This window comes from Ascaphus truei, chromosome 15 (genome assembly GCF_040206685.1).
Source record: "Ascaphus truei isolate aAscTru1 chromosome 15, aAscTru1.hap1, whole genome shotgun sequence".
NCBI classification, from domain to species: Eukaryota; Metazoa; Chordata; class Amphibia; order Anura; family Ascaphidae; genus Ascaphus; species Ascaphus truei.
The window spans coordinates 43,716,885-43,742,474 of record NC_134497.1 but is presented as its reverse complement, the minus strand read 5'-3'; the positions used below and the strand labels follow the sequence as shown (position 1 = coordinate 43,742,474).

General features: G+C 42.9%; 1 protein-coding gene across 6 annotated transcripts in view; it reads right to left on the bottom strand.

Annotated features, from left to right (window-relative positions):
* Window positions 1-25,590, bottom strand: part of LOC142466881 (uncharacterized) — a 55,748-nt gene that overhangs the window by 18,040 nt on the left and 12,118 nt on the right. For 2 of the 6 annotated variants that reach the window (XR_012788265.1, XM_075572455.1), the window contains exons 1-2: window positions 19,470-19,570; window positions 225-415 (exon numbers count right to left, since the gene is read on the bottom strand). The exons of 1 other annotated variant lie outside the window; for it this stretch is intronic. Coding sequence is in view for 3 of the 5 variants with exons in the window: in XM_075572455.1 (XP_075428570.1) it covers window positions 225-276 (52 nt within the window). In the remaining 2 variants the exon portion in view is untranslated. Of the gene's footprint in view, window positions 1-224; window positions 416-12,994; window positions 14,022-19,469; window positions 19,662-25,590 lie in introns of those variants that run through there. 3 more of the 6 variants (XM_075572452.1, XM_075572456.1, XM_075572454.1) reach the window with 3 other exon arrangements.

Below are 25,590 nucleotides of genomic sequence, written 5' to 3'. Positions count from 1 at the left end.
GTGGGATGGAGTGCATGTATTATAAGGCTGCACTCCCAGGCCCGACAGGATAGAAACTGTTCAGTATCCTGGGAGCCCTATATATGGAATTTATTACCATCCCCTGGTTTCTGTCACAGTGTCTTAAAATTAATTGATTATAAGAATGTAAATCTTGATCAAATATTAAAAACATGCATTTAATCTGTACTGTACAGTAAAGAAAACATACTGTAAATACTTACTCGGTAGTGACTGTTGGTGTCCGCTTGACACTTCTGGCCTTACCATGGGCATGATAGCTCACAGTGGTTGCTGGAACAACGAGGCCCGAAGTATTTAACCAGCATTGTATCTGTGAAATTCGTTGTCCTCTCTTGTACATATCCTGTATTCTCATGCTTAGATCCTTTGAAATCTTTTTAAATCGGCATCGCTGCGTTTAGAAAGAAATACAAGCACAAGAATATGTAGTCGATGTGTATACAATGCGCAGTGAATCAACAAAATGGATGTTTTATTATTACTTTAATGTGTCTCAACCTCACTCGACAGGTTTAGTACACAGTATGCCCACTTTTAAACACCTGCACCTCGTGGCCATGCACGCGAAAAAAAACAAAAACAGGTATAAAAGGTGACATAAATTACATAGTCTACCACTCGCTGATCTGTATCTGAACTTGCCCATGTCCAGATACTGCATTATGCCATCTGCTTCCACGGATCAACCCCGATTCTACGGACGCAGGAATCTGCTTTCTTCTGCCGTGCCGACCACGAAAAAGCGAAAGCCTTTTCAAAGCCAAAGGATAATAAAGAAAATGTTCAGACGACTCCAAAGGCTAAGAAGCTTGGGCCTTATTATGTGAAGAAGAAATTCGCTGGCGTACAAAGAAAGCAACAGGCTTGGAATCCACCAGCACCTATCCACGACACTGCTATACCGGGAACCCCCAGGTCACCTGCTCCTGCACCCATCCACGACGCTGCTCTACTGCTGGGAACCCCCTGGTCACCTGTTCCAGCATCCACCCGCGCAGATGTCAATAGCACTCCTCGCACCAGATCGAGCTCGTTCGCCCGCATGCTGAATGGGTTAAGTTGTGTCGATCTCCCCGACAACTCTATGGTGCAAAAGATCGATCTTCTTTTGGAGACCATGCTAAATATGGATAGGCGTTTGGAGAAGATTGAGAAGAAGATGGAAAGCAACATAGCGGGAATAAATTCATTGCTTGGAGCCCCTGCCCCTGTATGTCCGACGCAGGAGCAGGAGGGTGGCATGGATGTGAGCTTCTCTATTCCATCACCAAGCGCACCCCTCCGTCTGCAGAATACGTGTGCCTGTATGCCATTGATGAGGATGACATGACAACCCCGATAAGGCCATATCTACAGGAGGAAAGCATCCTCCCAGACCACCTACCTTCGCCTGCTGCCAGAAGCACATCCGCACCCAACACACGCTTGCATTGAGACAGTGCCAGACATCACCTTGCGCGACCTGCCCCAGCAAGTCAGGGCAAAATACAAGGTTGCAAGTGCTGGTGTTGCCCAGAAATATGCCCTGTACATCTTCAAACACCATGTCAGTTATGAGATGTACAGCGGGTGGACCCACAACGTTAATTACGAAGGGAATCGAATCAAAAAGGCTCTGCCAGAAAATTTAAGTAAAACTATTTTGGCGGAACCGCAGCGGGTTTTTATTGTTACCAATCATATGATGAGAACCGTGAGAGACACCATCAATTGCCTTTTGAGGCATGTAAGGGCTCGTCTCTGGAAGGAAAGACTGATGGGGATGGACTTTGCTGCTTGATTGTTCAGTCGTGCATAAGTTATAAAATATTGTTCTAATAATAAAAAAAATGTTGCTTGTTTTAAATTGCATTACCGTTGTGTACGAATGAATGTGTTTGGGGGAGGATTCGTTCCACAGTAAGGGCTTATCAGCCTACAAGAATTTTAATGAATGGCTCGGAGTGGGATGTGTGATGTATTGTTCACATACACACATGCGCCTAAATGTGATCACATGCATACTGTCTGCGTTTCAACAAGGTTCCAATAACACATACACGCATGCGCATAAATGTGAGAACACGCTCGGGTAGATTCAACGATTAAACTAAGCCACAAAGCCACCCATTACAAATGAGTGGTTTGGCCTTTGTGTGTGTGTGTGGGGGGGGGGGGGGGGGGTGGGGGAGACAGAGGGGGAGAGGGCTGTATGCTTGATTATTAGTTCAACAAAATATTTTCAACAGGTCATCATAATGTTTTGAACCCCACAGCTCCCCCCCCCAAAAAAAATCACAGTACTGCAGAATAAATACATACTGTATAGGATAAAAGATTATAACTTTTTATTTTGGGCGTTTCTTATTAAATTAAATGTGCGAGTGTACTGTATTACAGTACTGTATGCAAAAAAGTATTGAATATGAAAACAGCAGCATTCTGTTTAGGGTTTTCTAAAAAGCTCACAATTTTTCTATCCTAATCAATAAATTCATCAATGCGCAAGCAACGTTTCAAAAAAGCGATATTATACTGTAGATCCATTGAAATTCCTCCATTAGCCGTTCTACGCTTGATGACAAAGTTTATTTTCTGAGGAAAAATAAAATATTATTGTCATGGGAGAGGGGGTTTGGCCCGGGACTAAAGGGGTTACACCCCATTTGGCCACCCCTGTTCTCACTTGGGAAGCAAGAGGTTAACTGGACTGCGGTCCAGTAATGTGTTTTTACCCTGCTTCAGCAACCAAATGTATATTCCCCTGTAAATGTGTATTGTTCCCATTCCCGTGTTTGCACCAACACATACACTGGGATTTGTGCGGGAGGGAAAGGGTTAAGGTTAATTCAGTGTTTATAGCCCTTTGTCCCATTTTCCCGCCTTTTCAGGCTCCATTTTGCAGCCTCCCAAAGGTCGCCATTGCAGCTCCATGCATTCCAATAGCGGATCTGGCGGTTTGGGCCCGTTTCCATAGAAGACCTGCAGGTGGCGCCCGAGAGGAGGAGCGGCGGTTCCCCATTGTAAGTCAATGGAGCCATTCATTTCAATGGGGATTCCTCGACGCCGACCTCCAGGAACGGGTTGGCAGCCATCCAAACCGCAGACCGCAAGAGCGGAAACATTGTCTAAAGAAGAGCTTTGATCACACTGAGTTCAAGTTCAACTACAAGTGGCGTGGGAAACTTAGGTTCTAGGGCACCCAAAAATAAAATTATTTTTGCCCCTAGACCCTAGGAGCCCCCACACTCGACCCCCACCGGGTCCGGGAATAAAGGACCCCCGTAAAGGGTCGTACTCGTCAAGAGGGTCGCACCATTGACTCTAATGGCGGAGCGGAGGTCCCATTGAATACAATGGCGGCGCTCGCCCATGCATTGCCTATGGCGGCACCGGCCATTGATTCCAATGGGGGAAAAGCCGTGTGGCGTTAAAACGGCTAAGTCCGAAAATGTAAAAGTGTGAGCCTATATCTCCGGTTCTGTGAGTACCAGAGGGTTGGGATTTGGGTCGCATGTAGTCACTGTTCCGGCATGACTGCATGGCCATTTCCAGCCCTCTCTGATCAACCAGACGGAGTATAGGCAAATGTGAAAATTGTACTTTTACCATTGACTTCAATGGCGGAGTTGCTCCATTGAAAGCCTATAGCGGTGGAGCCCATTGATTTCAATGGGAAATAGTGAAAAGCAGAGATTCATTTTGTGAGCGGAGAATCCTGCATTAAAGTAATAAGGGTTTTAAATTGTATTTGTATATCTCTGGTTCTGGGGGTCGTGGAAGGTTGAAACTTGGCCACAATTGCAAAGGTCCTCCGGCATGAGGACCTGGCCAATATCAGCCCGCTCAGACCCACAGAAAGGATTATTTTAATATATGAAGGTATTAAAGTATGAATTGTATTTTGGGTCTGGGATAAAAACCCAGAGCCCATATGGTATGTTAATACTCAGGAGGGAGACAAATTGTCTACCATAAACCCTCTGATCAAAGGCTGACCGCTCTGATTTTATTTATTTATTTATAAAATATTTTACCAGGAAGTAATACATTGAGAGTTACCTCTCGTTTTCAAGTATGTCCTGGGCACAGAGTAAAACAAATAATACATGGTTACAAATACAGTTACATAAATGAACAAGGTATACATTTATATACAAGACATTGCATGCACAGTTAAAGAAAATATATATTATGAGCGTATGAAACAGTTACAGACCAGATTAAAGTGTGAGACAGCCTTAGATTTGAAAGAACTTAAGCTGGTGGTGGATATGAGAGTCTCTGGTAGGTTGTTCCAGTTTTGGGGTGCACGGAAGGAGAAGGAGGAACGTCCGGATACTTTGTTGAGTCTTGGGACCATGAATAGTCTTTTGGAGTCTGATCTCAGGTGATAGGTACTGCATGTGGTAGGGGTGAGGAGCTTGTTCAGGTAGCTGGGTAGCTTGCCCAGAAAGTATTTGAGGGTGAGACAGGAAAGGTGAACTTTGCGCCTAGACTCTAGTGATGACCAATCTAGTTCTTTGAGCATTTCGCAGTGATGTGTGTTGTAGTTGCATTGGAGAACAAAACGACAAATTGAATTGTAGAGGGTGTCAAGTTTGCTAAGGTGGGTTTGAGGAGCCGAGCCATATACTATGTCTCCATAGTCAATAATTGGCATTAGCATCTGCTGTGCAATACGCTTTCTGACCAGGAGACTTAGGGAGGATTTGTTCCTGTAAAGTACCCCTAGTTTGGCATAGGTCTTGGTTGTCAGGGTATCAATGTGCATCCCGAATGTTAAGTGGGAGTCAAACCATAAGCCCAGGTATTTAAAACTAGTGACAGGTGTTAGGGTGGTTTTAGCGTTGGTTCTAATCAGGAGCTCAGTCACTGGAAGCTTTACAAATTTAGTCTTGGTCCCAAATACCATTGTTACAGTCTTGTCAGTGTTTAAAAACAGTTTGTTTTGGGAAATCCAGTTTTTGAGTCTCAAAAAGTCAGACTGAAGTATGTGTTGAAGGTCAGAGAGGCTATGGCTGTGTGCATACAGGATTGTGTCATCTGCATACATGTGTATTGAGGCTTCCTTACAAGCTGTGGGAAGATCATTAATGTACACTGAGAAGAGTAGGGGCCCCAGAACAGAGCCTTGCGGGACACCACAAGTGATATCCAGGGGGTTGGAGTAAGAGCCTGAGATGGACACATGTTGGGATCTTCCTGATAGGTAGGACTGAAACCAGTTTAAAGCATGTTTCCCTATTCCAGAGCTCTGGAGTTTGTTAAGCAGGATAGCATGATCAACTGTGTCAAAAGCCTTTGCAAAATCTAGGAATACTGCACCAGTGAGTTGTCCCCGTTCCATTCCACATTGGATTTCATTGCAAACTTTTAGCAGGGTAGTTACGGTGGAGTGTTTGGGACGAAACCCAGACTGGAATTGGCTAGGGAAATTTGTCTTGGTGTAGAAATCGCTTAATTGGGAGTGGACACATTTTTCCATAACTTTGGATAGAATTGGGAGAAGTGAGATTGGCCTGTAGTTTGAGACAGTGTTTTTGTCCCCACTTTTGAAGATTGGGACAACTCTGGCAGTTTTCCAGGTCTTAGGGATATGGCCTGCAGACAGGATAGAGTTGACTATGGACGCAATTGGTTTGGCAATGGCTGGGGCACCAAGTCGTAGGAACCTAGATTGTAGTAAGTCGGGTCCACATTGGCTGCTTAGTTTTAGTTTGAGGAGCGCTTGTGTAATCTCCTCTTCAGATACTGGGCTAAATTGAAAATTGTGGGCAGTGTTGGGAGGGGGTGGGACTATAGGGGTACTCCCAGGATGAGATTCAGGTTTGGGGTTTGTGCTGCGTTTCGCTAATAAGTTAGTGGCACACCCCACAAAGTAATCATTGAATGCATTTGCAATGTCAGTGGGGGTTGTCAGAGTAATATCCCCCTTAGTGATATTACTTGGTTGTTGATGGTTAGGAGGCTGGAATATATTGTTGATAACCTTCCAGAAATTAGCTGGGTTTGATGTATTCTGGAGGAGATTGTCAGAGTAATATTGTGCTTTTGCATGCCTTGTTTGCCTTGTGCACACGTTCCGCAGGCATCTGTAGTGATTGAGATCCTTGGTAGTGCCAGTTACTTTGTAGCTTTTCCACAAGGCATCCCTGAACTGGTAGAGTGCTATAAGGTCAGGTGTAACCCATGGAAGGTGGGCCCCCCGTACCCTTATTTTGCGTAGTGGAGCATGGGTATCGCAGAGTTTTAAGAACTCGGATTGGAAATGGTCGAGCGCAGAGTCAGGGTCGGGGATTAAATCGATTCTGTGCCATGGGCAGTTGGTAAGGTCATCCAGAAACTGTTGTGGGTTAAAGTTTTTAAATGTTCTAGTGAGGAGAACTTTGGGGCTTGAATGGGGCGGTTTAATTTTCCTTACACAGTACACTATTGCATGGTCACTGAAAATGTCAGGAAGGATGCCAGAGGATTGGATTCTGCTGGGGTTTGAGGAGAGAATCCAGTCTAGCAAGGAATGGTTATGCGACTTCAGGTTTATTCGTGTCGGTTGGGAAATGAGTTGCGATAGGTGACTTGAGTTGTATCTGGATTTTGTGGTTTTTAGGGTCAAGCCAATTGAAGTTGAAATCCCCAAGAACTAGCAGCTCACTCTTCTCATTCAGAGAGGAAATGGAGGCAAGAAATTGGGTGATATCAGTCAAGGATTGTAGAGGGGCTTTAGGGGGGCGGTAGATGCCAGCAAGCAAGATGGGCTTAGAAAAGGGGAGGCAGATTTTGCCAACTAGAGTTTCAAAAGAGGGTGGACTTGGTGGGCAATGTAGCAGTGTAAATTGTAAGGTGTCTGCAATATAAAATAACACCCCTCCTCCTCTCTTTGACCTATCTCTCCTAAAAATGGAGTATCCCTGAATGGCGATATTTGCATCAGGGGTTTTAGAGGATAGCCATGTTTCTGTAAGAACGATGGCTTTGGGTTTATGCATAAGGCACCATGCCCTTAGTTCATCCAGTTTGGGCAGCAGGCTCCGGATGTTTATATGGGCGACAGATAGCCCTTTTTGGAATTTAAAGGTGGAATTCTCAGGGGTATGGGGCAGAGCTGAAATGGGAGGACCTGGGTTAGTTTCAATATCACCTGCTAGAGAGAGTAATAGTATGAGAAGAAATTTGGGTAGTTGTTTACAAGTTGTAAATTTGTGGTGTTTTCCATTAGAGTGAGCAGTGGTTGGTGTGCTGGTTTTTAGAGTTCTCCACCAACATTCCATAGATAATGAAAGGCTTTTGAGTAGTCCAGGGTGTATGGTGATGTTGGGTGCGGGCCAGGATGGAGGAGTTTGTAGTGGATAGAGGGAGTAACATCTCCATGAGGCCAGGAGAAAGAAAAAAGTTAGAAGACATAGCAGGTTCATGATGCCAGAGGTAGGCAGTGTTGCATGGAGCTGTTATGAGCAGAGTGAGTGTGTGCAGACTAAACAGCAGGGGTGAACCTGTACCTTGTCATGTGTTTTGCTGCATTGCAATGCTAGGGTCAATTCAGGGTTTCAGTGTTTTGTGCAGTCAGTTTTGGGAGAGGCTGCAGTGAAAGAAGTTGTAAAGGGGTGGGGGGTTAAACTATGCAGGCTAACAAGCATGGGATCATAGTGTGATCTGAATAGCTTACCGTTTGTTGTCTTGAGTAAAAGAGTGTGCAGTCCCCAGTCACCTCTAGTCAAACTGTAGTCTAACTGTATCACTTAAAAACCTGATTGTGTACAATAGGGCGGAGAAACATAGGGCCTGAGTGGTTTGTAAGTGACATAATTCATACTTGCAGACAAGGGAGTTCCTAACTACAAAGGAATCTGCTAGACAGCCAGGCGCCCCAGGGTTAAGGTATGGGGGTTGAAACTCCTTATAAACTAGGGTCAACCTATACCCATTGTCTTTTCATGTCTGTTCGTGATGGCTTCATCTGAACCTGTATTACCAACTACTTGATGTCTGATCGCTGGGTGAATGGCTAATCCTGTATCCTGATTACTTCACCATCCCCCTAAGTAAGTGTCTATATTTTGCCTGTTATTTGTATATCTTGTGTGCCCACCTTTTTTAAGGAATAAACTCGAATTTATTATATCTAAGTCGTGTTCAATTCAACCCAGATATATTTTGGTGTGTATTATAACCTATCACTAGCTACCGTGACAATTATATACAGCAGGGCCCCGGGTATACGGCAGGTTCCTTTCCAGGTCCCTGCCATATAGTGAAAATTGCCGGAAAGTGGATCCGGTGATTTTCAGTTCTTTGCATGCACAGAACGGCGTTTTTCGCCGTTCTGCGCATGCGCGGCCTATGGTCTGCGCGCGCAAACTACATTGTGCGCGCACAGACAGCGGTCTGCGCATGCCCGCCGTGTGCAACCGCCCATTTTGCGCATGCGCGACTGCGGTTTAAAGATGGCGGCCCCCTTCTCGGCACCACCGGATAACGAAGCGCCGAGAAGCGGGGCCTTCCTTTATTTCCGTTATTGCTTTATAATATAATATATAAATATATAGAGAGTGAGCTCCTCTGCTGAGGATGAACCTCATTCACCTCCACGAGATTTACCCGGTGACTATCAACTTTCTAACTTTGCAGATTTTTGCCTTCTACAAGATATGAATGAGTTATATGATCCTAACAATGTTGAACATACATTAACTGATGATTGTTTTTCTCGTTCTTCTTTCCTAACAGGTTCGGTCGACTCTGGACTAAAGAGAAAATCTATTTTTTATCCAACATATGTTAAAAGGTCCCCACATCAGGACATTTGAACAAGTGGTAGAGAAAGACTTTCTTTTATTGGCACAGGGGTTCAAGTTTACATCACACTCACATACCAATATGACGAATGATGAAATTGCGAAATTGAAAACACTGAAAAGTAATAAGAATATTATTGTTAAGAGGGCTGAGAAGGGTGGAGCGACAGTCATCTTAGACATTGATGACTATAGCAATGAAGCCCTTCGACAGCTCTCTGATAAAGATTCTTATTTTAAATTATACAAAGAGCCAACTAAAGTCTATTTATCCCAGTTAAAAAATGTTCTAGAGTTGGGAACCATATTATAGGTCATTAATGACAAAGAAAGCACATTCTTGTATGCAGACGATCCAGTCGTTCCTATCTTCCACCATCTCCCAAAGATCCATAAGTCTCTGGCAGGCCCATTATATTGAGCGTTGGATCTTTGGGAGATGGTCTTTCAAGATACGGCGACTGTTTTTTACAGCCTCTGGTACATCAGTTACCATCTTACCTGAGGGACTCCACGGATCTACACAATGCACTTAAAACATTTTCTTGGTCACATTCTTACACATGGGTAACCTTAGACGTCACTTCACTTTATACTATCATCGATCACCAGCACGGCATTTCAGTCATTCAACACTTTTTGGATACTTCTTGCATGTCACCTGCACAGCGCACATTTATTATTGAATATATCTTATTTCTTTTAAACACACAAATATTTCTTGTTTAACAAGTTTTATTATCTTCAACGTGGCACTGCTATGGGCACATCTTTCGCACCCTCTTACACTAATTTATTTATGGGTTTTGGGAGCAACATTTTATTTACAGTGACACCAACATATACAGACACAAAATTAAATTTTATCGTAGATACATCGATGATCTGATTATGATTTGGGAGGGTGGCACTGAATTGTTGAGTAGATTCGTGGAGACCATCAATGATAATACATACAATTTACATTTTCCCTTAATTGCACACACAGTACAGATGACTTATTTGGACATTCTTCTGTTCATTAATTTAAACAATATCATACAAAGCGACATATATCGCAAAGAGAACTCAAGGAATGTTCTCTTGCAAGCAACAAGCAGTCACCCGAGGACCCTCATTTGTGGGATACCCAAAGGTCAATTTTTAAGACTCAGAAGAATTTTTTCAAGTTTGGAAATGTTCACTGAACAATCTAAAGATCTAGCATTTAGATTTGAACAGAGAGGCTGTGATCGTAACTGCATTCAAAGTGCCTTTGAACATGCATTCTCCATCTCTAGAGACAAATTATTGCAGCCTGCCTGTAAGTCTAATATATTACGTTACAGTGATAAAGCTCAATTTGAAGGAGAAGGGCTGTTCTTCAATACCAAATTTAGTCGCCAATCCGAAGACATAAAATCTATTATCAACAAACATTGGCACATTTTGCAACTAGATACGGCCCTAAAACCATTCGTCCAGAGTCAACCGAAATTTACATTTAGGAAAGCTAATACTTTATCTACACATCTCTCTCCGAGTTTGTTCGTTCCTCCCTCTATACATACTAAAGGGTTTCTTCCTCCGAGATATTTCCACAAATGTGGTTACTGTTCTGCATGTAAATACGCTAAACCTATTAAGTCGATTGCATCTAAAGTCACCCATGACACACATAGGATAAATCATTTGATCACTTGCAATACTGATCACGTGATCTATTCTTTGAAATGTGGTTGTGGGAAAATATATGGGAGGACTATTAGGCCATTAAAAATTTGGCCTATGGAGCATCTAAGATCTATCAAAAAAAGGTGACTTAAGATTCCCAGTATCCAGACACTTTACGGGGTGTCCACAAGGCAAAATAGACTCCTTTTCATTTAGTGGTCTGGAATTTATCAGAATACACCCCAGAAAAGGTAACAGATTAAACACTCTTAACAAAAGAGACATGTACTGGATTTTCACACTAAATGCTTTGCATCCAGAAGGTATAAATACCGACTGGGAACTAAATCATTTTTTGACAGAGCCCAGATATAAGTTTCCTTTTTCTTTCAAGCCTTACCTAACTGTGATCATCACAGAAACATTTCTGTCTTGTATTTACCACCTTTGTGATATTTGGTGTATATTGACTGTTTGCTGTGAGCTTTATATATCTCAACAGCCAGTCTTATACACCAAATAATACCTCTATCTAAGATACAATAATCAAGCATTGATTTAATGATTATCATGATTTATGACATTGGTATGAACAACTGTTCTAAATTGAGCACTTTAGTATTTCTATATGTCTGTATGTCAATGATCAATAGGGATAAATATGGATACAACTGTTACGAATATGAATTATTAATTGACATTTATAATCACAATATGTGGATACATGTGCATATATATTCATTCATTCACTTGTACATTAGTTCCATATATTCCACAGACAATTCATTGGTCATATTTCGTTTAATTATAGATATTAACACATATTTTTATTATAGTTAATGATCTAAAATTAGATCATTATACATATACATAGTTACTCATTGTAATATCATCATTACACATGAGATGTGTTCCTATTGAATAAGTAATTATTTCATTATGTCCATTGATTTATATGTCTTTATTAAATTTTCATCTTTTTTAATTAGTGTTTAATTATTTTCAAGCAGGTCGTTTTTCTTCATTAAAACATAGAGTTGCTTGTGTCATACACCAAATATTATACATGTATCCTAATTTATATTTATATATATTGAAGGAATAATAATGACCTGTTTGATTAAACAGTTCTTGCTGGATAAAGTTTTTTTGTTAATGTTTGTGTTTGTATTCAAGGGTGCATGGACAATGGAGGAGTTCTATTCATCGCCAGCGCTGCCACTCACCTCGCCATGCTCCTCTATTGGTCATTGTACCAAAACAGAGGAACCAATGAGCGAGGGATGGGCGGGACTTCCGGTTGATGATCTCCTTCAAATGTCAGCATCCGAAAAGGGCCATTACTCTTTGACAAAGTGCAGTAGATGCATGAAACGCGTCAGAGTTCATTCTCAAGATGATTTTTTCTTTTTATTGATGTCTTTGCTGTTCATTAAATTTTTGTACTGAAATCGCCATCCAGCTTCCGTTTTACTTCCTGCTTCCGGAACGCATGAGGCACTTGCTGGCACGCTGTGCACCGCCATCTTTCCCCCTATCCAGGGTGATTTTCTACCATTATACACGTCGGGCTGAGAGCACGCCAGGACCAGATGGACCGCACATATAAGGGTCGTGAGTAATATGTCTTTGACACTGTTCCTTATCTATATGGTTTAGCTCTAAGGGTTGGTGTTGGAGTTATTATTTAGATAGGGGTCAGGGTCCCTGGTTTACTTAGGTTCCCTTGACATCCCTTTTCTATGTTTTACCCACACCCCTAACAATGAGCATTATTGACCTTTTTTACAGTTTTTACTCCCCATATTTACCTGGATCCTCCAACAATGGTGCATTTGAAATGATGATTATGCTATATAGCTTTTAATTATTTCCAAGGAGAAGCAAATTATTTAACTTGGAGCACTGGAAGAGAATATTCTTCTCTATTCACTTTTATATATAAAATAATGTTTTCACTCCAAAAAAAGTTGAATTTTAAAAAAATCGTTTCATTGTTTCACATTTTATAAAACATACAGTACAGAAAGTACCGTATAACATTTCAAATAATGGTTCCTTCAAGAAGGCTACAAGAATTTTAATGAATGGCTCGGGGGGGGGGGGTGATAAGCGGTTGCAGTACCGTTGTCTTGTTACTGTAGTAAGACTTGGTGGTGGGGGATGTGATGATACGCATATGCGTTTCAAAAAGGTACCATGAAACATACACGCATGCGCCTAGCTGTCCACCAATTGTTCAGTATGTATTGTACTGTAGAAACTGCTCAGCCAATCATAGTGCTGGACTATATTTTCTAGAATTGTGAATAAAATAATAGAACTAAATAACCATAAGCAAAGCGATTGATTACAGGAGAACGGACCGATCTGCAGTAACTAATCACTTGTCTGTGTGCATAATGTATTGATATTTTAAAAAAAGAATAAAATTCGGCAACCTGAACTGCAGGTCGTGTAAGTACTGTAATATGTACTCTAGTGTAATACAGGTAGTGTACTGTAATACAGGTAGTTAAAGTAATAAATGATACCGTATTTACCTTCATTATAGACTTTGCCAAACGGGTGGCGATGAGCCACGGTCAGTCCCGTAGTCTTCATTATACACGTACGTGACAGGTGACAGCGGGTCTGCTACACCTGTAGTTGACAGCTGATGAAGCTGGAAATCTTTTTGGTACATGCAAGCTTGCTGGTATCTGTACGTAAAATCAGGCTCATGCTGGAAGTTTTGTAGGTATCCTGGCGGGGACTGATAGCAAGGGTTGCCGTCACCAAGATTTCACTGACAGTCGGACCGTTATTGTAAGCTGGTGCTGGCGCCGGTGCAGGCGCTGTTACATTGCTGGACTGGGATTGACGAATCTTATGTTCATTAAATCTGACCTTTCTCCTTTTGAAGTCTCCATGATCAAAGATACTGGAAAAATCTGGCACCACACACTAATACCCTCCTCTAACTCCGTGTGCAGGGGTAATACGGAAAAAAAAAACAGATCGCTACTTAACTTTTTCCTTATCGCACGCTTACACACACGAGCATCAGGTGAAAATTTGTAAAAAGTCATAATTTGCGATAAAATATTGATAGATTTCACAAACTGTGGCCATGTTATCAGCTGCTGCATTAATTGCCGACCAAATTACGTATGCATATGTGCAGTCAGGTCTTTTGCAAACATACTGCGGTGTACTCATTGTTTCCGTCCGGCGAGCGATTGTGCAGTGAGAAATACTGTACAGTAAGTAATGTGAAAAAGACACAGAGCATTGAGTTTTTATTATGAAACGCCTAAATTGATAAAGTAACTTGTTCAGTACCAAGGTCAATTCACAATAGACCACTGTAGTATTTTTTTTTAACAACTGCAAGTCGACACATTACTGTAGCACATGTACAGTAGTGTACACATTAGAATTCATTACATTTCATGAATATCTGCCACCTGGCGGATACGCGAAGAATTGCCCCCAATTAAATCCGAACCATTCTAATTAAACAGTTCAACCGCAGTTCAACCCGCGGGTGCTGGGCGGCACGAATGCAGCATGAGCACAGGGGATGCACCATTTACTCCGCGTGGCATTAAGGACATGGAACCACCACGCCCCCGAGAAGTCTTAGAATAAAGGCTGGCACAGCAGTGTATATATATATATATATATATATATATATATCCCCTTACACGGCCCTGTCTAAGTGTTGCACACATCAGGGGTGTCTTTACTCCTCCCCTTGGTCAGTCCCGTCCTTCTCTATTGGATCCACTGAAATGCCCGATTGGTATAGATATTGGGACCCCTTCTTCTTGGAGTGCGCCCCCACAATCAATTGCGAGGCCAGAGAGATGTGTTAGATTAAAATATGAAAATGTAATAATGCAATAAATAAGCCACACTCGCATGTCAAAGTCCTAGGCCGTGACCGTGTAGTCCATGCCCGCTCCGATGCTACAATATCCCTGCTCCCGCATCCGGTACACAGCTCCGGGGCACAGCCGATTCACAATCCGGGCGGACTGCTACGGTGGCCTCCCTGGAACAGAAAGCTGAGCAACGCGATTCAATAGTTCGGCTTCGTCAAGCTCAAAGATGTTGCTTGGAAATTAGTCCATAGTATAAATAGGCACTCGTTGTCCATGGCCACGAGGTTGTAGATACAATTAGGGTGCTACTAATTAATTTGTAAGGATGAGTGGTGTAAGCTTTGCCAAGCATCCCAGCTGACATCCGTGATGTCATCATGGTACTCAAATCAGTGTTCACATAATGTCCTCAGTATTTAAAAAGAGTAATGCAATAAAACTGTGCCGTTGTAGTCCATACTGATACACACCTTGGTACCTATTAACCATAGGGGATGTTCATATAGCCCCCACACATTTAGTGGCTCAATATGGTGGATGAAAAACCTTTCACCTATATTCCAAAACATTCCTCTCTTTGGAATGATTCATCCATTAACCCCTTCCCTCTGGCACACTTCCACTGTGAGGTTTCCCTCAATTCTCTCTCAGATAACACTCGGATAAACTTATAACAGTTAGCAGTTATTTGTCACACACATAAAATCATTAAACAGCTGATTTGCTCATCACCTTCACAGATTAGAAAAATCTATGAGTACACATAGTGTCTTGTCTGTACTTTAACTCAGCCATTTAACTCCTTATCACATTCCACATTCAGAACCATTATTCAAACAATTATTAAAACAAATATGAATCCATTTGGGTCAAGATAAATTACTTCATGTCCTAATCCATAAGGATTTGCATATATTTGTAATGCTTTAGGAAGCCAGTAGTCTAATGAAAATCATCAGTTTTACACAAATATTTTCACAGTCTTCGGTGAACAACTGCTGCTACTATAAAAACAATAATAATGCAAATGAAGATCAGTTGCTTACATACGCTTATGTTTAACCCCTAACATAATTCTGTCACGAGTCTTCATACTAGATTCATTAACAGTAATGCTGGTTCTGCCAGTTCTTTAGCTAATCCGTTCCTTACGGCCTAATGCAGTTCTATTCAAGCCATTACTTAAAATCAGAAATTGATATTAGTAGGGAAAGTCAGGCAATAAAATACACCCCAGTGGTAAACTCGAAACTCCACCGCACAGATTATACTAAAAAAACTGATATGATTTATATAATATATTACACCTGACTTGTTCTCTATCCTTACATGACTCCACTCCCCATATATTGAGAGGGAAATCTATGGTTAATGCACCCAACTAGTTACATACTTCAAGGTGTTACAAATTCCTCATTTGGAGACAAAAAATTCTTGCATAATCTATTCCCATTTACCACCATTTAGAAAATTCCACACAGTGGTGAATAAAGGAAAACAGGCTGATGAAGCTAGAAAGAGGGGATGTCTCTGGGAGTGAGGAACCTCTAGTGATATACTAAAATAATTGAAGGTATGGCTCCCTCAGGTAAAAGCCCCAAGGTCAATGTCGATGTTGAGACCCTCTGGATTCAACGTTTTCAATTTGTAGATCCAGTACGTCTCTTTTTGACAACTTTTTCAGCCTGTCTCCTCCCCTCCAGCTCTGTGGTACTACTTCTATGGTCATGAGGAACGTTCCACATACTGGAGCCCACGTGGGCATTTCAGGAAATAGACCACAAAAAAGACCGACAGCTGATATAGTGATCAATTTTAAAACCATCCCGTTACTCGTGACTTAAAATGAACCTTCTACTTTGATGCCTGTTTACAGGCTTTACATGTGATTTTTTTTAAAACAAACGATGGGGTTGGCTAGAAAGTTGATTTTGTCTCCGCTATTTTCTGACGTGAAGGCCAGATTAAGGTTATTGGTATTGATATATAGAAAAAATCCTGCAAGGCCAACTCATCACCCTTCCAAATTAAGAGGATGTCATCAATATATACCTTTTCCAGAGGGCCAGGCTCGCAGCCAAGGACTACACGGTCGCGGACTAGGACTTTATGACATGCGAGTGTGGATTGTTTATTGTATTATTACATTTTCATATTTTAATCCAATACATCTCTCTGGCCTCCCAACTGATTGTGGGTGCGCACTCCGAGACGAAGGGGTCCCAATATCTACACCCATCGGGGATTCCAGTGGATCCAATAGAGAAGGACGGGACTGACCAAGGGAGAAGGAGTAAAGACACCCCAGATGTGTGAAACACTTACACAGGGCCGTGTAAGTGGATATGATATAATATAATATATATTAAGGCACTTTTATATGGGCAGTACCACTGATATTAAATTGGTTGGAAATATATGAGTCTCTCTCCTGTTCTGTTGCCAGCCATTTTGGGTTACTGAATTACCTTTATGTTTTCTGCTATGTACTATATTTATAATTTCATGTCAATAGGTATTTTTATTATTTAGCCCTACACATTAGCTTAGTTTGCCTGGTATATTTATTATTTTTTTCTGTGCTATGCTTATACCTCCTGTGACCGAACGGTTGTGAATCACTATGGGTACTTGGTCCCCATATTGGTTCTATTCATTGAGGTTTATGTTCATTATATAGTTCCCTTGAATTCAATTTATATCTATATATTTCTTTGAGTCCAGTTAGCCAGGGCTTCAGTTAGCTGGTTTTTTTTTTGTTTTCCTTAATATTTTGACTCAATAAATGTATTACTATTATTATTTGCATTATTCGTCTGAGTGCTGTTTGAGAGGTTTCTTTTTCTTTTTCCGTGTTTACATATTATTATATTCCTCTAGCACCGCCAAGTAGACATTATTTCTGTTATTTTCAGCTATTTTCTGCTTTGGTTTAGACAGTGCATTCATCTTTTGGTTGTTTGATGCGGTATTCATTTATGTGTGTGATAGAGATATAGATATATGAGAAAGAGAGGAGAGAGCGCACGCCCCATAGTGTACAACCGTACATTTATTGTTGGGAAAGGAAGGGGAGGGGGAAGAAAATCACTCAAGGGTAAGTAAAATAATAGCAGTTTGGGAATATATCACCACCAGTCTGGTCTGTCCGTGATTAGGATCCGCAGTTCCAATTAACCTCAATGGTGTGGAGGGCCAGTGGTCCGTGCAGGAACCCAGGGGAACCTCAGATAATTCACAAAAGCGCCTTACAAGTCCCAGAGAATGTCTTCTGAGCTGGTGGCCGCAATGCTTTTCCGCACTCGATCCGGCCTCTTCGTGCGCATGCGTGATGATGTAATGTCGGTGCGTGATGCGTAATGATGCTCCCTGACGCGTTTTGGTGCACACGGGCGACTTTTTCAAAGGGGAAGTCTCATTAGGGAAATTATATATATTTCCACTCCATCCGCCATCCTCCCCCCATTGGAACATACAGTAAGTGCATTGACTGTCGTGATTAACCCTTGTGCTCTTTTGTGTGTGTTAGGTGGGCAGGTTACAAGTAGCAGCCTTCCCACCACTGTATAATATCTTTGTATTTGTTCATTTGATGTTTTTATGTTCATTCCATAATTCCTTGCTCCCCTATTTTCTCTCTAAGTGCGTCCACTGCAGCAAGGGATTCTGGGAAATGATATGCAAATGAGCACAACGTGTCACCTTTTGCCTGAAACCCATTTTTACATTGAACCCTTATAAGATAATGCTCGCTGTTAACACAGCATCAGATTATATGCAAAGCCAGAGAAACACTCACAGACATGGTTCCTCTGGTTTTGCATATAACCCCTTGCTGTGCTTAAAAGCTGTGTTAAGAGCAAGTATTAGCGTATAATGGTTCCATGTAAAAATGGTTTTCAGGCAAAAGGCGACACAGTGCTCATTTGCATGTCATTTCCCAGTAGCCCTTGCTGCAGTGGAAGCACTGTATGCTAGGTGATAATGGTGAAAAGCAGGGTTGCAGAACTGTCTAAGAGATGTGAAAGTTCTCACAAGTGATCTTTTAATTTTCTATATGATGGAGGTTTCTTGTTGCCTTTTTTAACGGGATCATTTAAATAAAGTATTAACCGTTTGGTGCCTGTGGTATACCATGGCAACCACAAGTATGAAACAGGTTAATGTTATTTTGATCATAGGTTTCCGTAATAAGAGACATTACAGAAGCCTATGATAGAAATATTAACCCAATGCGGTATGTAACACATTATTAACGATCGCGTTAATTCCCATATCGCGAGATTGGCCCAAATATCGCACCCAGTAAATTATTACCACAATCTTGATATGTACCACATTAAAATTGCGGTAATAACACCCGTTAGTTTATTATTTCCCCGGGTGCGATATTCACTCCACTTTAACAGAATTTGATGTATCTGAGCCGTAGTGTTTTGTTTATGCCTGCGGGACAAACCAAGAACTAACCATGCTTTACTAGCCACTAAGGTGACAAAGGGGGGGGGGGGGGGGGTGGAATAGGTAGTGTAATGTGTATATTATCCCCTTTGTGGTCAGCTAGTCATGGAAACCGATGACTAGTTGACCCATGGACTACTAAGGGGTTAATATGTACTATAATATACTTTAATAACTATTTTATCATCTATTCCATGTTGGTTTAGCTTATCGTGCCCATGTATATAACGGGCAGTATATTGGCCATTATATACAGAGGAAAGACAGGGCTAACGCCAGCCTGGAGTAGGTTATAAAATATTTGTGGTATTTCTGCCGTTCATCCCGTTCCGATAAATATCAGAACTTGATGTATGACAGTTTTTACTTGAAAATGCGATATTATGACTGTTTTGTATCAGTTCCGATGCTTTTAAACTGGTCCGATAAAAAGTGCTTTATTTTTGGCGCTGCAACGCTGATTCATTGCACGATAATAATAATAAGGCACTGTTATATGGGCAGTAATACGGCATTTTTGATTACCGCAGTTTGATGTATCCGGCCCTTTGACGCAAGTCAGGTTTAGTGATATTAAGTTCTTGTTGACCCGTAATGGTGTATGCAAATCTATCAATACTTGCAATTTAACATCAGTAATAAGACAATAGAGATGTAAAAACCACACAACACACACATTCCTGATTACCTTGTGCTGGCGCGTTACTTTTCCACAGCGTATCCCCACTTGATACCAAGCGCTTTCCCATATTCATCTCCATACCAGACCAGGAGCCCTGTGTGTGGGGGAGGTCTGTGCAGGTTCTGTAGTAGATTTCCCTGGGGTCCTGCAACGCCACAAGGTTCTGTTCTTCCTCGTTTCTCACACAATTAAAGAAACCTAAAATTGGGACAGTAAGTGGTTATAGGTGTTGCATTTGTTTCATTTGTAATAGCCTTTGCACTCGAGATACATTCTGTCACCCACCTCAGTCTCAAAGTAATGTCTATTTTATAAAGGAAGAGCTGAAAAAAGATACAAGTTGTTAATAATGTGACTTGTCTTCTCTACAGTTTTTGAGGTGGACAGAAATTTATGAAACAAATGGCTCACTTGTATGTACCCAAAGTTTGAAAGGAATGGGAGCCAAAAAAAACACACCTGTAATTAAAAAGTCCCCGTCAAGATGACATGGGTGCCACTACGGTGAGTTTTCTTCTGGTGGAACTAAACTGAAACAGAATGTGGGGTTGCTGAAACAAGGTGACCTCTTTTTAAGCTATGGGAAACCAGGAAATTATAGGTGTTGCAGTTGTTCCATTTGTAATAGCCTTTGCACTGGAGATACATTCTGTCATCCACATACAGGTGCTGATATAAAACCTGACACAGGATAACATGCAGAACCACACATGTAGGTTACTTCATTAAGTGCCCCTGTGGCCTGTTATATATCAGAAAGACCGCAAGAATGCTCAAGCAACGATTTATTGAACACAAAAGTGTCATCAAGAAAGGTACCGATCCGACCACCTTGGTACAACACTGTGTCCAACACAAGCGTTCTATAGCAGCCATGAGAGTAATGGGCATAGAAATAGTTCCCCCGGGAAGGGCTGCCCTACATAGGGACACTGCATTATTAAGACGTGAAGCTTACTGGATATTCCATCTGCATACCAGTAAGGGAGGTGGACTTAACAAGCAGCTTAATCTGAAGTGCTTTCTTGACAGGCGTTCATTTTTATTTTCAGTAGTGGATCGGCGCCCTGACACCTCCATATTTGTCATCTTTTCATATTAACTGGAAGTCTTAAATATGGATCCAGAATTACTTAAGCTGTTTGCTGGTTCCATTTCAGTGTTTCTTCCCTTTGTTAGTCTTTTATGTTTTATGTTAGTCTGTTTATGTTGTTAGTCTCGGGTTCTGTCTTTTACAGTTTCTGTTCACTTTAGTGTATCTTATTAGAGATTATTGTCTTGTATGTATAATAATGTCACCTCTTTGTGTTTTTAATGGTATTTTTCCTGCCACTTTGGGGTTGTACACAGGGACACTGTAAATGGGATTGGATCTTTATTTCCCTGATGTGAGGTAAAGCCTTTTTGCCTTGCTACCCTCCGCTGTCTGACTGTTACCATCAGCTATTGTTAGGCGTCCAGTTGCCATGACAGCGAAGGAGGGGCATGCTGTGTCTCCCTGGCTGGCCATGCACAGTCTGTGGGTGCTGCGCATGTGCTGTGTGTCCCCTGCTTACTAGCACGCATGAGCAGTAGGCCGCTTGATGCCTGTGTATTCTGTGCATGCGAGGCAGCTCCCTAACGTGCCTGTGTGCATGCGCGCTCATGGTTGGTCTATGCCGGCACACGCTATGCGCATGCGCGGTGTTCTACTGTTTGCACACTCTTTATTTATATAGCGCCATTAATGTACATAGCGCTTCACAGTAGTAATACATGTGGTAATCAAATAAATAACAGAGCATGGGAATAAGTGCTTTAGACATAAAAGTAACATTAAGGAAGAGGAGTCCCTGCCCCGAGGAGCTTACAGTCTAATTGGTAGGTAGGGAGAACGTACAGAGACAGTAGGAGGGAGTTCTGGTAAGTGCGTCTGAAGGGGGCCAAGCTTTATGTCTCATGTGTTCAGAATATCCACAGGGCTACTCATATGCTTCTTTAAGCAAGTGTGTCTTAAGGTGGGTCTTAAAGGTGGATAGGGAGGGTGCTAGTCGGGTACTGAGGGGAAGGGCATTCCAGAGGTGTGGGGCAGTCAGTGAAAAGGGTTTAAGGCGGGAGAGGGCTTTAGATACAAAGGGGGTAGAAAGAAGACATCCTTGAGAAGAACGCAAGAGTCTGGATGGTGCATAACGAGAAATTAGGGCTGAGATGTAAGGAGGGGCAGAAGAGTGTAAAGCTTTAAAAGTGAGGAGAAGAATGGAGTGTGAGATGCGAGATTTGATCGGAAGCCAGGAGAGGGATTTCATGAGGGGAGATGCTGAGACAGATCTAGGAAAGAGTAGAGTTATTCTGGCAGCAGCGTTTAGGATAGATTGTAGGGGAGATAGGTGAGAGGCAGGAAGGCCGGACAGCAGGAGGTTACAGTAATCAAGACGGGAGAGAATGAGGGCCTGAGTCAGAGTTTTAGCAGTCGAGCAACAGAGGAAAGGGCGTATCTTTGTTATATTGCGGAGGAAAAAGCAACAGGTTTTAGAAATGTGTTGAATGTGAGGGGCAAATGTGAGAGAGAAGTCGAGTGTGACCCCTAGGCAGCGTGCTTGGGCTACTGTGTGAATGATCGTAGTTCCAACAGTAATGTGGGAGGAGGTAGTAGGGCCAGGTTTGGGAGGAAGTATGAGGAGCTCTGTTTTAGCCATGTTGAGTTTAAGGCGGTGGAGGGCCATCCAGGATGATATAGCAGAGAGACATTCAGAAACTTTGGTTTGTACAGCAGGTGCAAGATCGGGTGTTGAAAAGTATATTTGTGTGTCGTCAGCATAGAGGTGATAATTAAACCCAAAAGATGTTATTAGGTCACCTAGAGAGAGTGTGTACAGAGAAAAGAGAAGAGGTCCCAGGACAGAGCCCTGGGGTACCCCCACAGAGAGATCAATAGAGGAGGAGGTGTTAGCAGAAGAGACACTGAAAGTATGATGGGAGAGGTAGGATGAGATCCAGGATAGAGCTTTGTTCAAAATACCAAGAGAACGGAGAATGTGAAGGAGAAGAGGGTGGTCCACGGTGTCAAATGCTGCAGAGAGGTCGAGTAATATGAGCAGAGTGTAATGACCTCTGTCTTTGGCAACATGGAGGTCGTCAGTTATTTTAGTGAGGGCTGTTTCCGTGGAGTGAGCAGTGCGGAAGCCAGATTGTAGAGGTTCTAGGAGAGAATAGGTATTGAGAAAATGGAGCAAGCGAGAGAATACAAGACGTTCAAGGAGTTTAGAGGCAAAAGGCAGGAGGGAGACAGGTCGATAGTTAGAAAGACAGATAGGGTCAAGCTTGCTGTTTTTGAGTAATGGTATGACTGTTGCATGTTTGAAGGAGGATGGAAAGGTTCCATAGCAGAGGGAGGAGTTAAAAATGTGTGTGAGCGTAGGGATTATAGTAGGAGCAAGAGGTTTTACGAGATGGGAGGGAATGGGGTCAAGAGGGCAAGTGGTAGAGGGAGAAGAGGCGATCAACAGTGACACATCCTCCTCTGAAACAGTGGAAAAAGAGTCAAGGAAGGCAGGAGGAGAGTTAGGAAGAGGTGTAGGATGCGAGGAAGAAACAGAGGGGATGTTCTGATGTATTGATTCCACCTTTTCCTTAAAATAGTCAGCAAAGTCCTGAGCGGAGATGGAGGAAGGAGAGGCAGCTGAGGGTGGTTTGAATAGAGTATCAAAGACAGAGAACAGTCGGCGTGGGTTAGACTTGTGCATGTTGATTAGTGAAGAAAAGTAGGCTTGTTTAGCTTGCGAGAGGGCAGAGTTGAAACAGGATAGCATAAATTTGTAGTGAAGGAAGTCTGCGAGAGTATGAGATTTCCTCCAGAGGTGTTCAGAGGAACGAGTGGAGGAACGCAGCATGCACGTGTGGGAATTTAGCCAGGGTCTAGGGTTAGAAGGGCGAGGGCGGCAGAGAGAAAGCGGGGCATGTAGATCAAGAGAGGAGGACAAGGCAGAGTTGTAGTTCCTGACCAGGTTGTCAGGGTCTGTAGCAGAGCTGAGAGAGGAGAGGGAGGAGCGTAAAGTGGACTCAAAGTCAGGTAAGTGAATAGAGCACAGGTTTCTGCAGAACCGGGGGGTAGATGGAGGTGGAGAAGGGGAGAAGCGAGATAGAGAGAATGAGATGAAGTGATGATTAGAGAGAGGAAAAGGGGAAATGGAGAAATCGGAGAGAGAGAAGTTTTTAGTGAAAACCAGGTCTAAGTAGTGGCCATCCTTGTGGGTGCTGGCTGCAGTCCACTGTTGAAGGCAAAAAGAAGAGGTTAGAGAAAGAAAGTGGGAAGCCCAAGGGAGAGAGGGGTCATCAATGTGGCAATTGAAGTCCCCAAGGAGAAGAACAGGGGAGTCTGAGGAGAGAAAGAAAGAGAGCCAGGATTCAAAGTGAGAGAGAAAGGCAGAAGGGGGATGAGTAGAGGTAGGTGGGCGATAGATGACCGCCACATGGACAGGGAGAGGAGATCTGGACAGTGTGAGCCTCAAAGGAGGGAAAAGCAAGAGATGGAGGAATAGGAAGGGTACGATAATGGCAGAGAGAGGAGAGCAGGAGCCCCACGCCTCAACCCCTGCCATCAGGGCGCGGAGTGTGGGAGAAGGAAAGGCCACCATAGGAGAGGGCAGCTTCCAGAGCAGAGTCAGACTGAGTGAGCCAGGTCTCAGTTATAGCAAATAGGAGCAGAGAGTGAGAGAGAAAAAAGTCATGTACAGAGAGGAACTTGTTAGAAAGGGAGCGAGCATTCCAAAGGGCACAGGAGAAAGGGAGAGAGGAAGGAGGGTGGCAGGGGATGGGTATGAGGTTGGAGGGGTTGACACCAGAAGGAGTAGATGTTGCAATTGGTAGGCGAGGACAAGCGCATGAAGGAATAGGGCAAGGACCAGGATTGGGAGAGATATCCCCAGAAGCAAGGAGGAGAAGCATGTATGAACTTTGTACTATTGCTTACCTCCACGCTATGTGATACATATATACAGTATGTCATCCGACTCACAATACTGGTGGAGATTGTTTTTGGTGCTGCTATATGTCTGGTGTTTGTGTCAAGCATTTAAGTACTAGCTTGTGTGTATGGCATTAAGAGCAGCTATGCACGATTAAATGCTGCTGTAGTGTTATACTGGTATGCAATAAGACTAAAATCACAAAAGAAAGACAATAATATTAATATCCCATTTATCCCCCCCCTCACCCTCCCCCCTGCTCCCTCACACATAGTCCCCCTGCTCCTTCACACATAGCCCCCCCCTGCTCACTCACACATAGCCCCCCCTTCTCCCTCACAGAGCCCCTCCCCCAGCTCCCTCACAGAGCCCCCGCCCCACTCCCTCACACAGAGGTCCCCCCGCTCCCTCACACAGAGCCACCCCCGCTCCCTCACTGAGCCACCCCCGCTCCCTCACACAGAGCCCCCCACCCCGCTCCCTCACACAGAGCCCCCCCCCCTGCTCCCTCACACAGATCCCCCGCCCTGCTCCCTCACACAGAGCCCCCGCCCTGCTCCCTCACACAGAGCCCCCACCTGCTCCTTCACACAGAGCGATCTCCTCCTCCCCATACTCAGGCAGCGTGTGAACTGAGCTCCCAAACATTTGGTTTGAAATCGGGTTTATTGTTTTCTAAGTTTATTTCACTTGATATATTTTTGTGTGGGAACTGTGGGGGAATACACTGTGTTTTATAGGGAGTTTGGGGTTTATTTTGGTGTTTAAAAACTTTTTTTGTTTTCACCCAGAGGCTTCAGTGATTTCAACCTAGCACACCTATACTTTGGCTGGGCTGGTAACTGCAGCTTCAACCCCTCTCCCCTCTTCCACAACTGCCCCTCTCCCCCACCACTGCCCATCTCTTCTCCACCCCACCACTGGCCCTATCAGTTCCCCCACCACTGGTTGGTTGGTTTTCTTATTCACTTTTATTTTAAAGCTGCAGTTCAGGCTTTTTTTTAGTTTTTTTTTTAACTTCAATAGTTTCATGTGGACAATCTCTACTTACCTAAAGAACTGCATAGCTGCCGGTCAATTCGTTCTCCGTGTATTGATCGGTAAAGTTTGGCGACATCTTTAAATATGGGGAATGTAAATGGTTGCTATAGCAACAAGCATGCTTTTAAAAATAGAATACGAGA